The sequence below is a fragment of the Eleginops maclovinus genome, chromosome 10 (assembly GCF_036324505.1).
Source record: "Eleginops maclovinus isolate JMC-PN-2008 ecotype Puerto Natales chromosome 10, JC_Emac_rtc_rv5, whole genome shotgun sequence".
NCBI classification, from domain to species: domain Eukaryota; kingdom Metazoa; phylum Chordata; class Actinopteri; order Perciformes; family Eleginopidae; genus Eleginops; species Eleginops maclovinus.
The window spans coordinates 19,030,002-19,053,602 of NC_086358.1; the positions used below are offsets into that span (position 1 = coordinate 19,030,002).

General features: G+C 40.2%; 2 protein-coding genes across 2 annotated transcripts in view; one reads left to right on the plus strand and one right to left on the minus strand.

Annotated features, from left to right (window-relative positions):
* Nucleotides 1-11,626, minus strand: part of jmjd1cb (jumonji domain containing 1Cb) — a 108,796-nt gene extending 97,170 nt beyond the window's left edge. The window contains exon 1 of the mRNA XM_063893243.1: nt 11,274-11,626. Within this exon, the coding sequence (XP_063749313.1) occupies nt 11,274-11,429 (156 nt within the window). The 5' untranslated portion in view covers nt 11,430-11,626. The remainder of the gene's footprint in view (nt 1-11,273) is intronic.
* Nucleotides 11,627-15,731: 4,105 nt separating this feature from the next.
* Nucleotides 15,732-23,601, plus strand: part of reep3b (receptor accessory protein 3b) — a 45,424-nt gene continuing 37,554 nt past the window's right edge. Inside the window, exon 1 of the mRNA XM_063892444.1 lies at nt 15,732-16,089. Within this exon, the coding sequence (XP_063748514.1) occupies nt 16,058-16,089 (32 nt within the window). The 5' untranslated portion in view covers nt 15,732-16,057. The remainder of the gene's footprint in view (nt 16,090-23,601) is intronic.

The window sequence follows — 23,601 nt, forward strand, 5'->3', positions numbered from 1 at the left end:
ACACTAAGTGGGAAAATCTAGCCAATTAAAAGCTAAGGAATATATAAGTCTGACTTTTAACAGATTCAATGGACGTCTCCTTTAATATATTGTCTAGGTGTGACGGGACGGAGCTCCCCTCCGAAAATCACAGCATGTTAATTAATAAAGCCACCCCAGAGCTCCTCTCTCCATTCACAAGCCTCATTAGACTGCAGGACTCCACTACTACAGCCACGCCTCACTACAGAAGGTGTATGCAAGAATGTGTGACTGTTCAGAGTTCAGTCGCTCCCAGCACACTTTTTACGGCAAGGTGTGTCGTGCCGGAGCTGTATCCCGGTCTCTCATGTTCTCTCTGTCTTTCTAAAGCCGTGTATGAGTGCACAGACATGGAACAGGACGTGGCGCGGGAAGGTAAGGTGAGTCAATGGTAGGGTGACAGCCTGCACAACACAAAGTCTGCCTGTCTGACAAGCTGCACAGCTTTGTAACTGCCACCGCTGACTGACTGCTCACTGATGATATATGTGACAAATGCAACACTAATTATTTGCCACCTGTCTAGTTATTAGAGCCATTCCTTGACAATACATATAACCATATTTTTGATCTAGGGCTATAAAGGACGTAATAAGTCAGTAAGCTTTCAGATTTTTTCAGACACAACTCACAAGCACTGATACAGGTCTGGAGAAATAAAAAAAAACACTATTTATTTGACAATAAAATGGTATTTATGCCCTGGTAGAGCAACACAGTCCTTTAATATTTATTCATTCATTTATCGTTCCATGTAAAACTTTTTTTTGCTACAAATTGATACTGCAGCCACAGCTGACCAGCTCTGTGTGATGGGATTTAAATGTCTCCCAGCACTGAAAGAAGTGTGTTTAAATCCATGCAATTTAACAACAGCTGTGTGAGGACAGGTTATTTGCAGTTATTTGGGATATGGTCATAGCACACATCAGCCAATACACCCACAGAAGATAAGGACCGTGGCATTTTGTATTTGTATCCTCATGTTCAGTCCTATCCAGTTTTAGATCCTTTACGTGATATTGGGTTTGCATAGAACATGCACAATGTAAATCATTGTTTACATAGCCATAACAGTTAGCAGGTTTTAGATCATTTGCATTATAAGTCATGTACAAAGCAAAACAAATAAGCTAAACCAAGCTCCTCCGCTAAGAGAAAGGGCTTCTTCACTCCGTTTGGGTTGTGGTTGATTGATTGGGTTTTGGGCTGTTGGTTGGAAGATGGGGGGACATTTATCTCTGAAATGTTATAGATTAAACAATTATTTATTTGTAGTGAAAATACATCTTATCAGCAGTGAGAGACACTGTGATTTGCTCTGAGAGACAGAGAGAGAGAGAGGCAGACAGACAGAGCTGTCAGAGAGAGGGAATCCATCCTCTCCCAGGTAACAAGAGGTAACTTGTTTAATTGCATTCCAGCTGAGACACGTCAAATACCAAGTCTACTCACACCCCGGGTGAGGAAATACGACTTCAAGCAGAATAAAACCTGCAGGAGTAAGCACTGTTGAGGGTGCAGCCTTCCTAATCTCAATATGACTTTGTATTGAATAATGTGCTTTTAATCCAATTGAATTTGATATTTTCATACAGATATATAAAAATAATAGATATAATATATTAACTATAAATCAATAGCTGCCTACTGCGCCTAGGATGAGTTAAATGCAGAGGTCCAATTGTGCTGTTCGCTGTGTGTGCAAGTACATGTGTGACAAAATAAAGAGGGTTTCATCCTCTGATAGTGATTATGGCAGGGGGATTTATTACAAATCATATCAAGATGAAATCATTGAGATATGACCACATTATATTGCTTAAATTGATAAAGATGCATACTAACTAATAAACATATTTGAGTACAGTCATACTTGATACTTTTGTGTTTGTGTGCATGTTAACAGTGCACGTATAGCTGAGAAAAAAGCCTTGTTTATGTTGAACTGACATCCAAAGTTAAATTTGAAATTAATAAACTGAGAAATTAGGAAAATCCAAACATCTGTATCCATGTGTCTGTATAATCCATGCTCTTTTATTCCCTATGGTGTGTAAACGTTTGCAGGTAGCAATGTCTCATTTCATTCACACGACTATGCACAGTGGGCAGGCGATGGTTTGCATTACCATGTCAAGGCTGCATCCAATGACAATGGCAGCAATTGGAAATCAAAACACAAACTTGCCTTTATTCATAAAACCTACACTTGTTTATCATAGACACATATTTATTAAGGAAACGCATCAGCTGAATGATCGCGGTGGCAAATACATTACCTTAACCACATCTCTATTGTGAATCTGATTTAATCTGTAGTGAAAGTGACATAGAGAACATTTTGAATAACAGAAGACTATGGAGCTGTTTGAAACTGTAGCACAAATGGCTATAAAGTAACCTGCCAATACAATCAAAAATCCAGCATATTTCTTTTTCTTCTCTTCTTTGTTGTTGCATATATACAACATTTTATTCTTTGCTTTCAAACATTCGCTATGATCAGAAAACCATGGACGAGCAACATTGTCTCTGGTATACAGTGATGAGAAAAGTTACTGAATGGAGTTTAACTTTGCCTTGTCCAAGACATTAGATTTCCTGACAGAGTGAAGTAGTGCAGTGGAGTCAGGAAACCCACAGAAACCAACTCTCTCCAGCACTGGCTCCAGTCAACAATCAGTCCTCTGTTTAGGTCTCACACGCTACAGTATTGTATCATTCCACTGACATCCATATTACACATCTGCACACACTTTTTCTACTCTACTCTATTTCAATACACATATGACAGCATTCCATGACTATATGCTCTTCAGCTTTTGGTTACAGTATTCTACTCCACTTAATATAACTGCCTTCTCTTCCACCCTATGTGCTGGTTCTATTCCCCTACATGACAGCCTCCTTTTGCATTTTATATATAGCCCTATTCTATTTTACTACAAACTCCTACCCACTGTGTCATGATATTCTATCCCACTGTAAATCACAGATCGATTGTATTCCGTTCTACATGACGAGATCTTATGTCCTTCTTGAAGAAATGTTCTATTCCCCTCTACACAACGTGTCTATCCCCTCTATACACAACAAGAAATTCTATTCCCCTATGTGACAGCATTCTATTCCACTCCTTAGGACAGAATTTCATTCCACTCAATCAATTATGACAGCATTCTATGCAGTGGCATAGGATAGCAAATGGAGGTCTTATAGAAGTCTATTCACCAATTATATTCCACTCCACTACATGACAGCATTCTATTCCCCTCTTTTTGTAGACATGTTGTTCTGCTCTACATGACAATATTCCATTCCACTCTGTACAACTGTATTCTATACTGATATTCTACTGCACTACATGATGGTTTTCTATTTGGTAGTCGAGACACAGAATGATGCGTTAGCCACTGAGCACAGAACTCACGGTACACATTCTGTTTGTACACCGTCTGTTCTGCAGGTATTCAAACCAGTTGTACATGAATTGAGGCCAGTTCAGTTGCTGGAATCAGACACTTGATCTTCTTTGGTATGTTTATTCTGTGTGAGTTCTCTGAGCTGCTGCTGTAATCCGGTGCTGAAGGAGTTAAGTTCTGTGCCGTGGGTGAACTCAAAGGAACTGGCGTTCACGTGGCTAAGCCACTGTTGCTATGGGAGAGAGGCCAGACAGAGGAGAAAGAAACCCCTCTCTCTCCGTCTCTCTCACATTCCCATTTTCTCTCTTCTCTCTCGTTCTCTTTCCCTCGTCTTCTGCTCTGTCGTTCTCTCTCCCTGCCAGAGAGCCGGGCTGGCTGGAAAACCAAACGACTAATGAGAGAAAACAGCTCTCGCTCCCTCTCTCCTTCTCTTCATTTTTCACATAACATTCACTCTCTCTTTCACTTCACCTCTCTGAAACATTTCTCTCCCTCCTCCCTTCATCTGCCCATCTCTCCCTCATTCGCCCTCTCTCTCTGTTCATCTGTAATATCAGAAAGCCAGCCAGTGAGTCATGCAGCAACAGCACAAAGCCAGGCTGAATATGCCAGTGTGCGTTTCTGCCCTTTAGAATGCTACAAGGAATTAAAGTCAAGACTAATTTAAAGACTAAATGAAAGGGACCAAGCTAAGAAGAGAAACATATGTGACCAAATGAAGCTACTAAAGCAACAAGCTATAAATAAGATGTGAAAATAAGACCAGGACACGCACATGACACTGTTAGTAAAGCAGAATGATGCAGAGTATACAGCCATGTAAATAGAAGTTATGTATACTGTCCAAGGCTTTAACATGTAACGGTTATTACGACGTTAAGGGGAAACAAATGGAGCTTGGCTTTAAAAATACAAATTTTTCATTATATGTAAAGCTTTTTTGCACAGATTATTAGAATAAGTATTAAACTTCGAAAAACATCAAAATAACAGTATTGGTTACGTAAGTAAGTAAAATGATTTTTGGGTACTTATTGTTAACGCAGCATGGTTACGTACTGTAGATCCGTCTTTCTTAAACCTTTTAGCAAAAAGCTAAAATACTTTTCACGTCAGTTTGACTGTTAACGTAAAGGTGGTCACAGTAGAAAAGAAAACATATTTTTTAGAGAGGTCAAAAACTATTTCGCTCCGTGGCTTTTTCCTTCTTGATTGCAATAAGCTGCGACTTCGCTTTCAATAAATAATAATAATAATAATAACAAAGAAATACATTTTTCAAATATACATGCACTATATCAAATTATAAATGTCTAACATCCTACAGTCTACAATGCCAGTTAAAACACATTATCCAGATACTGAAATGATTGTGAAAGAACATCATGGGACAGAATCAGGAGCAGAAAGGAAATGAGAGGTCAGGGTGTTGGGGGGGTTAAGACAGGACTGGGGGAACAAGACATCTAACAGCACAGGACAATAGAGAATACAACAAGACAAACAAGGGGGGAACAACAAAGAAGGACTGGGCTAAAGTGAAGGGGGTTAGAAGCTATGAAAAAGCTTGTCTAAATGTGTCTGTCAACTCTAGCAACAGACACCACCGTACTGGCTCACATCAAAATGCAGAATTCAATCAGGAGCTTACTATTTTTTCTTTATTTGAAGTGGTTTCCATTCTTTTTATTGCTCCGATCGGACAAACTATTCTTGGGAACAAAAGGGAGCCTGTTTGAAATTCGAGTCGAGACACTGTAAAGCAGGCCTATTGTCATTCATCTCCTTGTTGTGTCCCTCTGGCAAAGAGCAAGCGTGTAAATGGAATGAAATAGATGATGACAAGATAAGTGTACTACATTTTGGGGTCAACTGGTGTCAGTGAGGTCTGCAGACAGACGCGCTGCGCAGACAGGTAAGGCAGCATTCCATCCGGCCCAGCTTTCTCAAACAAGGCGGGAACAAGTAATGATTACTACTTCTGCACTCTGCTCAGCCTGTGTCCCTGCCCGGGAAATAAGTAGAATATAAACAGTGGGTGATGTCTCATCTTCTACAGAAAAGAAATGAGCCAGTCTAGATGGACACCAATGAATTTGGTCTATGTTCCAAGTTGGACAAGCACAACCACCTCATTACTAGCTGCACCAAAATAGCTTCCCTCGCATTCTTTTGTAAAACAGTCTCGTTAAGGGCCGGGCCAGTGTTCCCTGACAGCAGTGCTCCAAAACACACAGGACAACTCTGGGTCTGACTTAGACTGACACATTTGTTTCCAAAGGAGACCTGCAAAGGACATTTATGAAAACACACACACACAGAATTGAGCTATAGTAGGACTAGTAGAAGCTATTAGTGTTCTTAATCCAATAAAAGAGGATTTCCACCACAACAAGAGGGGGGACTTTGAAGAAATACCTTGTATCTGTAAATCTGAGACTGAAAGCGCCATTTTAACTCTTAATATAGCCACAGCTGGCTTCAAAAACAGCCACATTTTATCAACTCTGTTATCTCAAATCAGAGAAGGAAGGATTTCATTGAAAGCAGTTGGAAGTACAGGGGCTGTGTGATGGTGTGATGGAGATAACAGCACTCAGGCAGGCTGAGGTTTTTTCATTCAAAATTCAGGACACATGGTTAACAAAGTCTCCCTTTACCAGAAATATTAGCCGTAAACTAAAATCCTTTACAAAGGCCAACATGATTTCTTATACATATATCAGATCTAGCAAAGCCAACCAACCGTTTGTGTTTTTCTCACTGGGCTCTGACATCATTTCAGGCAGTACAAAGAAAGGTATCTCTGTAACTTAACCTAAACTATTGCTACCCCTGTCTAAAATGCCACAACAAATCACGCGCCTTTCTCAAACTTTAGTTCCAAGGTTTCAAGGTTTTATTGGTCATATGCACAGCATATACAACGTATATGTTGGCAATGAAAATCTTATATCCCATGCTCCTGCAACAACTCAACATACATGGTGCAAATAAGATAAATAAAATAGTGCAAAAAGAGAGAAGAATATTTACAATAACAACAATAAAGATTTGAGGATGTGAAATATATACATATGTGGAATACATTGAGAGTATTTAAATACTTTACACTGTTGAATGAGGAGGTATGGACAGATGCATATATTACGTATAACAGATGTGTATGGCAGATATGTATAGTCTTGATGTAAACTGAGGTCCTGAGATGAAGAAAGTTTGTGTAAATGTCTTTTTGGGCCAGGAATTGCCACAAAATAAGGGTTTGAAAACAAAGATTTCACCAGTAAGTATGAAAATAAGTAGAATTCACCATGATATGAAAGGTATAGAAGCAAGAAAGAACACAATCTGTCTAGATCTGAGATAAACTTGGTGGTCATTCTGATACAAGCCTCTTGTGCTTTGCAGTTAGTTGTCTTGCTTCTAATTTTGCCATGGGTGTTTTTATTGGTCCGTTTTCTAAATAGACATGTTGTATTTTTAGCAGTGTATGCTTCTAAAATACAAATTCCAGTTTAACCTTGCGATGAGAATAGAAGTAGTGTAGCACAGTACACCATTCAGGTCCGACACGGTCCTGCAGGAAACCACAGCAGCTGTCGGGGAGTAGAGCCTAATGTATTCCCAGGGTTATCTGGGAAGCCTGCAAGCCTATAGGAGACTTTATGGCTGTCGTATGTAGCACTGTGCACTGTGCGTGTAAGAGAAGGTGGGGGAAGGGTACATCCAGCCAGCAATCCAGCCAGCCCATCCTGGCTTCAGATTACATTTTGTTTCCTTAGGCACCAGAAAACAAACCACTAACACTCTGAGTATCCAGTTACTGTGCTGCCACATAACCTGGCCGTCACATAGCAATACTGCAGCTTACTGTGCAAATATCACCTTAATAAATACAGACTCCTCATTACACCATTGACTACTCTTAGCTGCCCTTCCCTGATTGTACTGAAATGTTTTATTACACCTCGTTTTAAATGAAAGCAGGCCATGGAAACAGTGGAGTTTCTGTGCTACCTGTAGACTTCAGCCCGAAGCCATGCTGCACTGTGAACAATGGTACACATAAATATTAAAACACACCTGAAGCGTACTCAGAGAGTCCCTAAACGTACTGAGTCAATCCATTGTATATAGAGCTTTTAAAGTCTCTGGATTGTGTTGGTACTCTACACAATGCCGTTATTGACGACCCAAAACACACTCCAACATAGCTTAGAAAGGTGTGTGTGAGCGGCTGGAACTGCAGCACTGCAACAACCATGCATGGATTCTGTATGTGGAAGGTTCTCCCCCAGTCACAGCTTGTCATTTTCTGCTGATTAGCCACACAGAGACGAACCTCAGCCCACAGACCTAAAAACAAACCAGCGGCACGGCTACTGTACACACACTAACACACACACGGTGGATTGTAATGGAAAACAAAGGCTCCTATAGGCAATGACCTGGCTGCCCTGCTCGCTCCATTCATTGTGAATCCAGATGAGTGTGGCAGTTTAATGCCTAATGTGCCAGAGAAGGGTTCTGCTGCAGAGCTTTTTTTCCCCCCTTAGCGGGAGTCAGTGTTGCTCAAGTTCCACCAAAAACCAAAGGTCCACATGGCTTTTTTAAATTCTGCATATCATTGCTGCATACATTCTCAGCTCTCAGATCTAATGTTTATTAGTCTCTGCTGTTCCAACCTCACATGGACTTCTGTTTTCAGATTGAGACTGCAGTATAAAGGACAGGATCCAAAAGAAAAGGATTCTCCTTCCTGAAGAGCAGGACTATTGTAAAGAATTGTAACGTAGCAACAGACAATAAGAAACCACAGGTTTTGTGAGCAAACAACAGCATTGCTGCTATCATTATTAGTGATAGCATTCAGTTCAGATAGGCTATAGGCTGAGTAAACAAAACTCTAAATTCCAACCCTGTACACATGCTATTTGGTCAATATCTTTGATAAGCAGCGTCCAGAATAAAAAACAAAAACTAGGACAGAGCCTGAACCCACACGTTATATCAAATCCATTAAATCGTATTTATTATTTTGTTATCAGCGCATTGTTTAATAAGGACTAATGGTTAGACCATGTATGAACTGGAGCTGTGCATTCATGACCAATAAATAATGGTTAGTATGATCAAGCAGTAAGGAAAGCCACAGGTATTACCAAGGTGGCTATGTGTTTACATACACAGAATTGGCTACAAAGAGATTAATAAAAAATGCATCCGTAATTCTAGAATTAGGCTTATTTTCTTGTCCTTCTATTAATTGTTTAACACAAAGCCAGTCAACTACTCTCCTGCTACACCAACCAGAAATACTCATTGAATATCTTGAATTATCTGACATATCAATAGAGATCATAAAACTAGCTCACAATGCACATATATCATAGCTTTACACCTACTCATAAAGGTGTAAAGAAGTGCCATTGTCAAACATATTAAAGTAGGATTGCATCTTATGATTGTTTTCATTAATGATTCACCTGCCGGTTTTTGTCTCAATTAATTTATTCAAACATTACTTGGTACATAAGCTGTCCTAAAATACTTGTCACTATTTCAAAGAGCCCAAGATGCCAACAACTGTCTAAATGGCTTAAAATAATGAGTTCACTTGAATTTAAAATAAGTAAAAAGCAGTGGATGGTTAAAGTTAGAGCCATGGAATCATCTGTATAACATGAACATCCAGCAACTGCTTCTGGATTTCTTTTGATCTAAATATCAATTACATTTTTCAGCTCTATATTTAAATATTCAGCGGGGCTATTTGTGAAGATTATGTTGATATGATTGTGTGAAACAAAGAAATTAAAGGTTATTGATCCAGCGTTACCCTTTGGCCAAACAGATTTTTCTTTTTTGATGTTAATGCCTAGTGATCTCAGACTTATACTGTATCTTTATCAATTCATAATCATACGTATTGAATCCTTAACTTGAAATGGCAGTGCAGCCTTCTACAATATAACCTATAGTATAGCTATGAACCAAAAGCCATAGTGACCACATACACTTGACAAAGGCCTGACAGCTTGGCTTGACACACTTCTTCTAATCTAATCTCCAATCCTTCTCCACTGTATTCACTCAGCTAGTTAAGCCCCCTGCTAATGAGACTGTGCCCCATTGTATGGAATTAAACCAGAACACTACTCACTGCCTAAATCACATCACACACAGGGACCAATTCTACAAGGGAATTAGGAAGCTGGGAGCATGATTGTTGTGCGATATTTAAACAAGTACATGCAATGTGCTACGTAGATGAGGGAGCGTGCAATCACACATTAGAGAAGTGTTCAGCTCTGACAGTGTATGCGATTCATAGAATGACATCACTGTGACAAATACAAAGACAACTTGATCTAATGTGAAAATGTTACTTGGTATGTATCCACGGTCTGCATCACTTAAGAAGTACCTTTAGTAGTTGATACATGTACAACTGACATGTTTTAAAAATGCATGTGTAGACACAAGAACTGAAATGGCACCCTATCAGAGACCTAAGATCATTAGATGATAATCATTTATAAATGTTGTAATATGTGGTGTCTTGCCATCTATACGTTTGACAAAATTCACCCAGAAATCACACTAAACGATCAAATCAGAGCAGTTGTGGGGTTTGGCCAGTGATCTGCAGGCAGATAGAAGCATTGTGTGAACAAAAGAAAGCAAGGAGCAGGCTCACTGTACTGAGACAGGACTGAGGATGTGCCAGCCAGAGGCTTGTCAGGGCAAATATTTCATTGTTTGCTGGTTTTGGCATGTTTGACTATTATAAAAATAGCTCTTTTTGAATAAGGGAGGAAATCAGACTAATATATTTCCCATCTTCTCATCACACTTTACTTAATTAGCTTAAGAAGGCAATAATTACACCTCAAGCAGGATAATTGTCTTCTCCTTAAAGCTCTACAAGTGACAGCATGGTAATGTCTTCATATTGCAGACAATATTTGACATGAAGACAAACTTGTGTAGCCTACATGAAGCCAGTTTTATGTTTTTACAAGTCCCAGCATTCCTGCCTGTCTGTCCAAGTCGGAGGGGTTGTTGTCCGCCAAAAAAATCAAGGCAGACGAAGCTCTATGGTCGATAATCACGCTCAAAAACTGTGGATTGTGACCAATAACCACGAGATAACAGGGATTAACTCGACGTGAATGCTGTAACGCGAGGTAAATCTAAAGAGAGCTAACCATACCTCCGTCAGCTGATTTGCAGTATACAGCAGATTAAAGCATTTGAGGCTCAAATTCCTACACATGTTGTACACACGCAGCAGCTATCACAGGACAACCTGAAGGAAGATCGAACACCAGCAGTTACTAGATGACACATTTGATTAGTTTGATATTAACAATTTACAACAACGTTATACCTTCGACTCAATACATGGAACCCATTGCTGGTTAACCATTCTGAGCATTTAGTGAATATGGAGGCAGTGACGCTTGTCACCCACAGTAGATGTTGTATTAGTAAAACAAGTCTGAAGATGTTCATGTATATAAGCAGGTGTGGAACAGATCTAGCTGTTTAAATTCACTAACCCCCTACTGGTAGTCTGCCTTCTATTAACTTGCAAGCTAAGTGGTCGAAGAACTAGTCAAACTTATAAAAGAACAATGACACCTATTTTAGTGAAACAGTGAAATACCTGCCGTAATAACTCAGGGAAAGCCACACAATAATTTCCGCTCCACAAGCCTACAACAGTGCCTCGCTGGCTGGCCACCAACCACAGAGATTTTCCCATTTGCTTTGCATGTAACAGACCGAAGAGGAGGACAAAGTCAGCGTTTCTCTTACCGTCAGGTCGAGACTGTCGTTGTCACGATGGTTAACGGCTCGTATGACACCGGACCTCCACGGCCACCGACCTGTGTCGCCGATTTCAGGCGGCTCTTCCCCGCTGACACAGAGGAACCGCTTCCCGACCAGCTCCGGCCGAGCCTCGACTGCCATGGCCCTTTGCTGGTCAAAACCCCCCCTCGAAAAAACTTCCCAACGACGCCCTTACCGACCTGTCATTTACGACATTAAACCAGTTCTAAAGACTCCAACGATAGAAAGAAAATAAAAAAAGAAACGTTGTTTGTTGCTGAATAACCGACCCGGGGGATTTAAATGTGCAGCAGTCTCCACCCGCTCGAGCGTCAGTCTCTTTTCTCTCAGCGTGAAAAAACGGTGGAACACTGAACCGCATCACCGCCGCTATCCATACGTGTGTATCTCCGCTGGATCCCAAGGCATTCACTGGCCGCAGCACGATTGTGTCCCTCCGCCCAGATGAAAAAATGGGTACTATGATGGTGAAAATACTTGTGCGCGCGCTCATACCGGCTGCCACGACTACTGCTAACACCAAGAGTGAAGACAACTGCTTATATTACAACTGTTGTAACACGTCTACTATAGTGTGTTGTAGTATTACTGCTGGTATTACTGTGATAAACAATAACAAAAGCACTGATATAGTCTTAATAATAGGCTGGGAAGAAATGTAGACATTATAAATGTATATGAATTAAAAATCTACTTGCAAAATGTAAATGTAAACAGTATTTATAGTTTGTATACTTACATTTTGTAAATACATTTGTATAATTAGATAACGTATTTAATGTATTATTTAGTGCTTGTTTGAAATCAGTTTTATTCTCCTTTTATTTATTTTATGTTCCATTTTATTTCAGATGCAGCTTTATGTTTTAGTCATTTATGATTGCAACGTGTGACAAAGGTTCTCTGCATTTGTGTACACAAGGCACCACTTATGCAAAAGGGGATTAACAACCCTCATTGAACAACATTGTGCACATAACCGTTGCATGAATGAACAACTAACATGTAAGGAAGTGTGGATGTGGATATCTAAAATATAAACATTTTAAAATACGGTGGGAATAGTGTTAAAAGGAGCACATTTGCGTTTTCCTATTTACGACAAATCACGTGTGATGTGAAAGGCATCCTTTGTTTTGCATTTATTTCCATTATGTTCAGTTTGAACATTTACTAACAGACTTGAAACTATGTAAGCCATTACAGGGAAAAGTCAACGTTCATTGTATACTATTGTTTGGGGGAAAGCAATGCACATTTTTTTATATTCTGCATCTATTCTTTATTTACTAAATGCACATCGGATTAAACAACCATAGCAATTGCAATATTGAAAAAAATATAAAAGGGAAAACATGTCTGAATAAATACAAAAATCTGTTATTAGAGTATTGTAACTAAAATGATCAAACACATAAGGATATTCCCTTTAAAATGACAACAGATTTCTAAACCCATCAAGCCACCATAAGAGCAAAAGGCATGTAGTCATAATGTTCATATTTAATGGCTGATAAGGGTGACTGCTCATGAAGTGATTGTGAGCACTGCTTTCCAAATGAGTTATCGGTGTCCTCCTGCAGCAGGTGAAATCTCAGGACACTGCTTTACATCATGCTTCTTCCTAATCTCCCATTTTATATAACATGTCTGTTCCTCTGCTGCTCATTTTGTGTGATTCTTTAAGGGTGATTTCTTAACCCTGTAACTGTTGCTTACAATAGAAATCCTATTCCTCTCAGCCAGATCATTATATTGCATTTTATGTTGGTATCAATACGACTGGTGCAGAACCAAGAAACATGAACACATTTGTGTGCCAACTTACACTCATTGACAATGTACTTTCATATTTATTTTGTATTCAACTGATTACTTCATCAATTTGAATGGCTTTTACCTAATTATTTAAAATATTTTTGACACCCCTTTGTATCCAGGTATTCCCTTGTATCATTGGTTAAGGTATATTGGCAAAGAGGACCAGGTCTTTTATAGGAAAGCCTTTATTCATTTTTAAATACATTAACATACATTAAGTGTTTTGTGTTTAATCACCCCACTGTTTCCATTATACATTGTATATTTTATCCCCTTTTTTTAAAGATACCCTTGTCATTTGTTTTGATCTGCTATACTGCTATAACCTTGTTAAGATAAGTGTAAAGTTTATTTGAATTATTCTCTGTCATTGTTATCTGTTTATTTACACCTGATTTATCTTGTATGTAAAAGCAACTAACGAGTTTGGACTCTTTGTTTCTCACTGGATTTATCAGTGTACAGTTTGCATTGTCTTGCCCCAGACAGAGGAATGGTGAGGGAGAGAATAAGACGGAGGAACAGAAGGAGAACAAGAGATAGGAGGTTTGTGTGTGCAAGTGGCTTCATGGACGATTGCCTGCATGTGTTCTTTTGATGTCTGTGCAGAATGTAGGGATCTTAAGGACAGTGTAGAGGTTTGGGTGAGAAGTATGAAAATCACACAGCCTGGAGCAATTTCCAGGGTGGGATGCAAGATGGGAAAAGAGAAAAAGAGAAAGATGGAATGACCCCGGGAAAGAAACGCTAAATGCTGCTGAGACAACGTTTTATTCTTGTATTGTTATGTGCTTTCTGTTGTTGTTTGTTGTGCTCTGTTGCAAGTCAACATTGAACCTGAGAGAAGCAGGAAAAAGAACAGAGCATAGCAGAGGCGGGTCATTGTGGTGGAGGAAGACATTTAACAGCTGACAGGAATATTGTGCCATGTTGCATGACTGAATGCCTTTAAGCAGAAACAATGTTATTCCACGGACAACGTGGATTTTAACTAATGGCCAATTTTAAATATATTGGTTCGCTTTGATTAATTTGCAAATTTGTCGATTTCACCTGTGTGAAAACTGTGAGGTTTGCATTGGAACCACTGTATCCTGTGAAGGTGTTTTGTGTTCAGCTGTGATCCTGATGCTCATGATGTCCCAGACAGGCAGTGTGACCAGAGAGGCTCCACTGGGAATCTCCCTCACACTGCTGCACACTGCAGCAGCCGCCTTCATGAATATCAAGTAGCCACGGACGCAACCTGCCTCCTCCCCCATGCACCCACATCATACACAGAACATGTACATATCAGCATGTGGTCACAAACATGCACATCTGCATAAATAGAAAGTCACAAGCTCATAGCTGCACACATACAAGCTCACAGTGTTTATGAGCTCATCTACACCAACACATACATGCACACAGAGAGACAGGCATGCTGAAGCTCACAGATGGGGATTGTGTGTGCCAAGTTCTGTGTATGGAAAACTGTAATGAATATGATTACGACCTAAAGACTGGTGTGGTTTACGTAATGAGCCAGACAAAGGCGGTCCTCTCAATCTGTATTTAAGGTATCAAGTAAGTTGTTTTTTCCAGAGCCACTTACCTTGAGGATTAAATGAATAAATAATTCATTTCCCAACCACAGTTTTTTTCTGTTGCTTTCGCATATTACAACATCCTTGTTAGGGGAAATCCTGTCATCCTGTTAATATATTACACATTGTGTCTTTTAAACTGTGGTACATGCAGAATTCAGCCATTTAGATGCATGTCAACAATATAGAAGAGAATACATTTCAATCTAAGGTTTAGTACAGGAGTGCCAGCGAGAGACATGCATGACACATGGTTCAAAGCAAATATGATTTAACAGGCCAATCCTTGCACAATTTGGCAACCTTTTAGGATTTAGGTTCTGGGCAGAAAACATTCAAAGACATGTGTTTAATTGAACTGTTTTAGATTCATTCAAATGGAAAGGACCCACTTATTTCAACAATCTACGTATGTGCTGTGTTCTCTTATTCCTCTTGTTCCATGTTTTTTCTGCAAAGAAAGAAAATACGATTGTTTTATTTGGTCCATTATATTTAACAATTATTTTTAAGAAGAAGACAATGGATCAATGACTTACCTGAAACTGCAGTCAATACTTGAATCGATATACGTTTCTAATGAGGAAGGTAGCGCTGGTTTTAATCGTTCTCAAAGGGTTTTTAAAAGATGTTCCTCTTGTCCTGTACAATAAATAGTTAGCTGATTTGCAAACAGCAAGCACCTGGTATTAAGAAGGAACCTGTCTTTACTAAGGACACGGGAACATAAAGCAAAGTCCTTTCCTTTGCTAGGAAAATGCTTCCCGTAAACAACGCTTGAAAATCCACCACCAGCTCATTGCTTTTCTCACCCGTTGGTTGGAATCCGCCACGAATCGAAGACGGGCCAATCAGAGCACAGGTCGCTGAGTTTGAAGTTCCATCGCTTCTGTCAAACGCAAAAGTCACATGGGCAAACGTGGCGAACCAATGACAGTTAGTATTTGTTGTAAACAAGGTGAACTGGCCAATAGTTGGGCTCGGGAGGTTGTTCCTTTCCTGTCGACGTCACGGGCTATCTGAGCACCATTCTGGTGCCAGGACCTGGTGGGGAGCAAAGTACAGCGGAAAGGAGGAAACCTGGGGGAATGCAACAAAACAACAGGATTCATACTGGATATATACTCCATCGATTAGCTATGGCTACTAAAACAGAGCAGTAAGACCTTACGTTTTCTGACATGTCGCAGCAGATAGGTAGCTAGCTGTTCTTGGATCCTCACATCGAAGTGTTGTCTGAAGAAGTTTAAAGCTAAAGCGACAGGCTAAGGCTAGCCACTGTTAACACCGGGCTGTCTTCTACCACTGACATAGCCCTACACAACAAAGACAGAAAACATGGTGTCCTGGATGATTTCGAGAAGCGTTGTGTAAGTACCAAAACAATTGAGATTACTGAAAGTAACCTAAAAAAACAGTTCTTTAACCTCATGGAAAAAATCGAGCTGCTGATGGGATTTAACTTTGTTAGCATGTCTCGCTAACTTGTTAACGTCCTCTTTCTAATTTGTGACCTTAGTCCTTAATTTTCGATATAACTGCGGACTTAGAAAACAAGAAACGACACAATATGTTTCAACAAACTGTTAACATATACTAAACCAAATCAGCAGTGTTTATTTTGTAACATAAATAGTTGTAAAAATAGCTAGCCTTGATTGGCTAATGAGACTAAAGCTAATGCTAGCATAATGTTTATACGTAATGACCGTGCACACGGCAGGTGAGTCAGATGTGACGATGTGTAACTTTTGTTCAGTATCGGTGAGGTGGAACATTGTCCATGTACATCTGGAAGGAGTGTCAGGTACAGCTGTCATGTTGAAGATATTATTAGCCAGCCGTGCCCAAAGTAACCTGGCAACCATAGGATACTTAGCTGACAGGAGAAAAGGCACATTTAACGACATTAATCGACATTTTGTGGCTCTGCATGGATTTATTTGTGTTACTAGATAGCTAATTATCTGTTGCCATGGTGATTGTGAATAAATCAAAAGTATTCTGTCAGTTTCTGCCTGTTTACATTTAGGAACAGTAGTTGCATAACTTGCTATAATGGAGTGTAGAAATGTAGTAGAAAGGACAGAAGGTCTTCTTCGTTTTCTCTAATACAACTTTTGAAAACAACTTTCTGTGTGATACGAAGATATTATTCTGTAACAGTGTTGTCAAAGGTCAGTATGTGGTTCAAGACCTTGGTCTAAGTATAGGGAGCAGATGAGCATGTAAGGCTTTCATGCCTACCGACCTTTCCTGTTATAACTTTCATAACTTAATCTTCCCTCCTGCCACTATGCTGCATTCTGCATGTGCATGACAGAATGTAATAAGATGAATCCAGTACATAATGTGTAACAGCAACTATGATGTTAACCTGACATTCAGCCTTTATTTAAGATATTTACAAGCACGTCAGATGTAGAGGGCTGAAATGTTAGTCCTGTGACACAGTTCTGGTCATGGGATTAAGTGTCAAATCGTTTATCTGGGTTGGTGTCGCAACACAGATATCTGCAAAGCAAATATTGTTACAAACTAATGGTGAGAGAATTCTGTAACTTGTTTATACCTAACTGACTTACTAATGTAAAGTGTCATTTGTCCCTGTCTGGAGTGTTCCTACATTTTTTTACACTGGAATGAATGAAGCCTGCTATCATACCTAATGTTGGAATTTTTTTATTAAAACTGATTAGGGATCAATCATTTAACAATGTATTCTTAACCAAAAAAGCTGTCTAAAGTAGAAAGTTACCCAAATAACAGGCTCAAAGGACCTCATATTGAGATCATCCTGCTGAACACAAATATTTAAGTATCATTAACTTTGTTTGCAACAGATCGAATTATCTGATTGCTTTTGATCGAGGGAACCAGGGAGATCCTGTCCTGGGGTCTGATTACTAAAACATTTTGTAAATGTTGTGTACAATAGCAATGCTTAAGTCTGCTGCACCTCCCCACAGAATGGAGAACAAGCCTTTCAGGATCAGTAGGATGCAAGGTGTGCTTTCACTGCCTGTGGATATAACAGCAACACCCACCTAAGCTATGTCGTTCTTTAAGAACAAAGCACTCTTCATTCTCTTTCACTGGCTTACAGTAAGGCATGGCTAAGCAAGGATATTAATGACATAATAAATACTTGCCAAATTATATTAAGGAAAAAGATGAGGGACGTGTGTATCTCTCCAAGCTGACTTCACAACATGTGAAAAAATATAAAAATAAAAGTTGCAAAGCAGAAAGATCCAAAATGATTAGCTTCTTAGTCTGGGAGGTATAGATCATTTAGAATTGCCACATGAAGGTCAACCCTAGCCAGCTAGTTAGCTAAGAAGTCAATCCCACTAAATGTCTATTGAAGCAGTTTATATTTTTACTAGGGCTGTCAATCGATTACAAAAAATGTACTAATTAATCGCACACATTTCTGTAATTAATCATGATTAATCTATCAATAAATTAATTGCATTTTTCTACTTAAGACTGAAGCTTATAATGAATATTTATGTAAAATCAAAAATAATGCAAATACAAAAAAAAATTCAGAACATTGAACATTTTTCACTCCATAGACATAATTTACTTAGTCCTTCTTTACATTCAGCCAGTTGCTGAGGCAGACCAGTTTGTTTACGTTATCAGGGGACAAAGACGCTCACTTCTTTTGAATGATGTGGCCTGAGAGTGAGAACAACCTCTCACAAGGCACTATGGTTGCAGGGGTTGACAGGTACTTGCGTGCAATGGGTGTCAGCCTGGCATGTGCTCCCTCTCTCTTTGACCACCATTGTAGTGGACACCCCTCTATGTCCATTTTTGGCTCTGCTTTGTAGCGATCCAGACAATGCTCTCCTCCTTGTCATCTGTATCTGAATCAGAAGTACACAGCAACATAGACATCCTCCTCTTCTTCTTTGGTGATGGCTCCTCTGTTGTCTCAGCAGGTGGTTGGTGTGCACGTGTCTCTCTCATCATCAGGTCACGTACTGAAGCCCACACCTCACTCATTTCATCTTTTGGAAGGCACTTAAGGTCTTTAAACCTAGGGTCAAGGGCAGTAGTGTTCTTCAGCCATTTGAGGTTGGTGCTATCCTTCCGTTGAGCTAGGTCTGCGGTAAAGGCCTTCTTGAACATCAGAAGATAAACTGGATCATCGTCAACATACACAGAGAGAGACTGTACACAGGAGATAGGAGAAGAAAGAAAGAGAGGGAGGAGAAACAAGAAATAAATAACTTAACTGCAAGGTTCAAGTAGTTCCTCCAGCTTTTGCAGTTTGGCAAGCTCCTGGTCAGTCAACATGGCAACGTTGCTCTTTTGCTGCGCCAGGGTAGTGGTCAGTGGAGATTTGTTTCTCTGCATCCTCTTTACCATCTCCAGCGTAGAATTCCATCTTGTTGCAACGTCCTGAGCAAGTGATTCTTGCCTAAGTCCGTATGCAACCTGCTGTTCGTTTAATTCCTGAGCGTTAGATGGACTATGCTTAAAGTGCCCGACAATCTTGCGTTATTTGGCCAGAACACTTTCAAATCCACTGTCTTTAAGTGAGACTGTGACCGTTCTTTGCAGAGAGTGGGCCATGCAAGGCAGGTGTTGAAATGGAAGTAGCCTCGCGGCAGTGTTGATCAATGAAATGCGCCGTGACGCCCAAATAATTATCATTGTTGACAGACGTCCAGTGGTCACCTGACAGCGATGTGCTTTGCTTGCTCAAGCATGTTTGTCCGCTTTGCCCTCTCATCCTCATACAATGTGTGTATTCTTGATACGATGGTTCCTCTCGAGGGTAAATTATAAGAGGTATCTCCCGATGCAACACGAATTACTTCTCTCAGTCCATCATCCTCTACTATGCTAACTGGGCGGCAGTTTTTAACTATCCAAGTAACCAAGGAATTGGTTAACATTTCACTTCCAGGTTTTGTTATTCGCTCACGAGTGCCACACTCCTGTAGTGTAGACTGGTGAGGTCCCGTGGAGGTAATTTCAGCAGGGTGTTTTGCTTTGAGGTGATACGCTAAAGACGTGTTACTTCTGTGGTAACTAAATTCGGCTTTGCAAACTGTGCAGATTGCCTTGGTTTTGTCCAACGAGCTGTCGGCTCCAACTTTAAAATGAAACTTCCCCCCTAAAAGTCCGTCCTTATCCATCTTTCCGCCATAGACTCTCCTTTAGTTAGGATAGATGTTTCCACGGTTTGCCCGGGCACGTGACCAAAGGTTATGGGTCAGCCGCCAACAGAAGTAAACAAAACCACGTTAATTGCGTTAAAAATCTTTAATGCATTAAATGTTTAAAATTAATCGCCAAAATTAAAGTGTTAACTTTGACAGCACTCATTTTTACACATGATTTCCATACCTGATACCCTGAATTCCTAGCAAATAAGCTGCCATTGTGTAGCAGGGGCCAGCAAAAAGTCCTCAACCTAATGTTGTGTAGTGAGAAGAAGGCCTAATACGTTATTGGCAAATACTGTTTACATCGCACTTTTCGAGGCTTTAAGCACCTCAAAGCTGTTTTTCATATCCAGTTTATTATTCACACATTTATACACCTTTGTCCGTGCCATCAAGAGCTTTTCAGAGTTTAGTGTCCTGGAATCAAACTACGGACCTTCTGATTGGAGGACGATCACACTACCTCACAGCCTCCCCATCCCTGAATACCTTGAAATAATAATAAAAAAATGTGTAAACACATGCTCACTAATTTGGATCATGTGTTTTGTGGTATAACAGGAAATGCTTGGACAGATCCAGAAAAGATGGTAAATTGAATTATGTCAGTACGTTGGGTTCATTATTAGAGCCACATTGTTTTTCCTCTTCAGTTCAGCTGAATACAAATAACCAGCTCAGTGCATTGTGGCTGCTGAGCAGTTCATGACCTGCTTTAATCTTCTTTTTGACTTCATTTGTTAGTTTTTTAGTTTTAACTGCCCACTCCCACCTAGGTAAAGCAAAGTTTAAATTGCTTGTTCCTACAAAATGTCACAGCCATGGCACCCCACCCAATCCAAATTCAGAAAAACACACCACTGAGTTGAGCTTGTGAAATCAAAGTTTAGAGGACCGCTGAGTGAGGGACACGACATGCAATACCACTGCTGTCCCTCTGTAATTCTTGACTCAGTTCTAAGGTTTATGTTCCCCTCTGACTGTAAAATACTTGCAATCTGTGTGGGTTGTCTACTCTTTGCAGGTTTGACCTTGTCTTCAGTTTTGTCCAGAGGTTCAACTTTGACCTTCTGTACTGCCCTGTTTATCTGTGCCAAGCGGGATTTTTAGCAACATGTGCTCACCTCAGTGACCTTCCAAAAGAGGTTTAGATAATCTTTTTTCAACATGACGGATCTGGGTTTTGACCTGGCGGGCTTTATGCGACTCAAGTTTAAATAAACAACAGAGCTAACAGAGCTAGATTTGAACTTGTGTGTGATGTGTGGAGTCAGTATTTTAACATGGGAAGATTCTTGGCGCTGTGAGAACCCTCTAATGTATGCCACTTATTTCCCCATGAGGAAATCCTCTGGGTATGTTCAGACCTGGACTCCAACCAGTCTCATTTGCTGTAGCAGCAGTTCTCTCAACAATCACCCCTCTGTGTTTTTAGGGGAAAGTCATGTAATCGAATTCTTATTCCTGAAGCTCAAACCAGATGGTGGGAGCTCAAATCTTGGAGATCTTTTTTTTTTTTTTTGTCCCTCTTGGTATGTCTTGTGTTTTTATTGCTCTTGTTCTCTCTTTTCCTTTGCTCTCTCTCTTGTCCTGCTTTCCTCCCCCTTCCTCCATCTGGTTGTTGATGGTGTACGGTGTCAGGAAACCAGGGAAATTGACCTGGAGCCCAGAGTTAGGGGTATCTAAATGCAATGGGGCTATTTTCTCAGCTGCATGAAGAGAGAGAGGGAGAAGGTTTTGCAATTGGTAGACGGAGAGTAAGGCAGGAGAGAAGGGAAATAGATAAATGGTAGGTTTGGTGTGTAGAGGGGGTTTTAACCTTAGAACTGGTTTATGGAGACACTTTGTGTGTGTCTGCAGGTCTTTCATAACTCACAAAGACAGAAATGCATATTTAAGACATTTAAAGATATTAAGGAGGATGCATTCTGCTCAGTTTCAGGTTCATATTAGTATTTTGTGCCTCTACTGGGACATGTCTCCAGGCTTTAATGTTCAAAAAGCGCTTTATTTTTCTCATACTGCCTGTGCTGCAGCCCCTCTTTTCGTCCTCTGTCTGAAACCAGAGCCCAGTCTGCTCTCATTGGTTAGCTGGCCAGATCTGTTGTGATCGGTCAACTGCTTAGAGATGATTAGGAAATATCCCAGTAAGTCACGTACAATATGTTGGAGCGCCAGCCAATAGAAGCTTGGGTGTAACATAGGGTTGTCATTATGTTCCTGAAGTAAACAAAGGAGTCCAATGGAGGTGTTTCAGGCAGGGGGGAAGTGTATGGGAGAGAAACTACTTCTGGATGGAACACAGGGATTTTGAAAAACCTATAACACACTAAAGGAAAAGAAGCAGAATAGGGCCTCCTTAAAGGTCTCCTATTATGGTCTTTTATGGCATATATATTATAGGTGTCAAATATAAAAAAACATGTCTCTGATGTGTTTTGCTCAAAATACCAAACAGATCATGCATTTTAGCATGTCCGCTATCCCTCTGTTTCAGCCCCGCTTCCGAAAGTATTGATTCTGTGACTGTCGCTTTAAATTTGAGCTGAAGCTGGCCACACCACTTCCCTAACCCTAACCCCCCTTTGGAGCATCATGATCTCTCCACTGAAGAGAGAAGTTTCTAACGGAGAAACTCAGCTAAATGCTGCCGTTAATAAACACCATATTATGTTCAAACCACATCCAGCATTATCTCTGAAACACTTCTCAGTGTTTACCACTAGAACAGAGACATTATATGTATTATATATACAACTACTCCAAGTCCCTCGTGCAGACATCCTACTGAACACACACACACACACACAGAGGGGCTGGGGAGGGGATTCAGCTCACAACTGTATATTGCGGACGATAGGTTGAGACGTGTCACGTGGGGGGGACGTTGCCAGGAGTTCAATGTAAAGCCAGCCCACATTTCAGATATGACGTCATATCAACAGCAAATCTGGATCAGCTCGTTTGTACCCCCATTTTTAGAGATGTGGGTAAGGAGGAAAAGAGAGAGGGTTGTATTTTCTGACACTTTGTGAGTCTCCTTACACACCGGGGACATATTTATGTATAAAAGACAGCAACAAGTGCAACCCTAACCTTTAGGAAATGTCATAGATTCAATACTGGCAGGCAAGATTAATGACATGTAGGGGCGGGCCTAGACTTAAATTGTACTACAGTATTGTTTATAGTTTTTTGCAGTGACTGTATTGTATCACGGTATTACCTGGGATCATTTAACACATTGTTATTTTTCTTATCATTCTATCGGCATTGTAGCGCTACGTAAACCCCGGACACAGAGCAAATCTTCGCCTAACGTTACTTCGTCAGTTGTGTTTAAGTGCGCCAGAGAAGAGGCAGGGCTTACCTCCAGATTGATACCATCAATGTATTCCCAGGTTAGTTTAGAAACCAAAGGCCGTCGTGTCTGCTTTTATATCATCCAGAGACACGGTGAATCCAGCCGAATGGATTTAATTTTTATGTCTAAGATACAAACAGCCAATTCCTTGATGATGTGATGTGACGCAAGCCTGTTGATGTTGCTACTGTTGAACTTGTTTATTACTGTCTTTATTTCCTTCGCACCATGGGCCCAGCCCTGTGTGTGCAGCTCTGTGACTAGACTCTTGCTGCAGTCACAGCAAATTAGGAATAATTGAGACACAAATACCTGCTATTATCACAGCA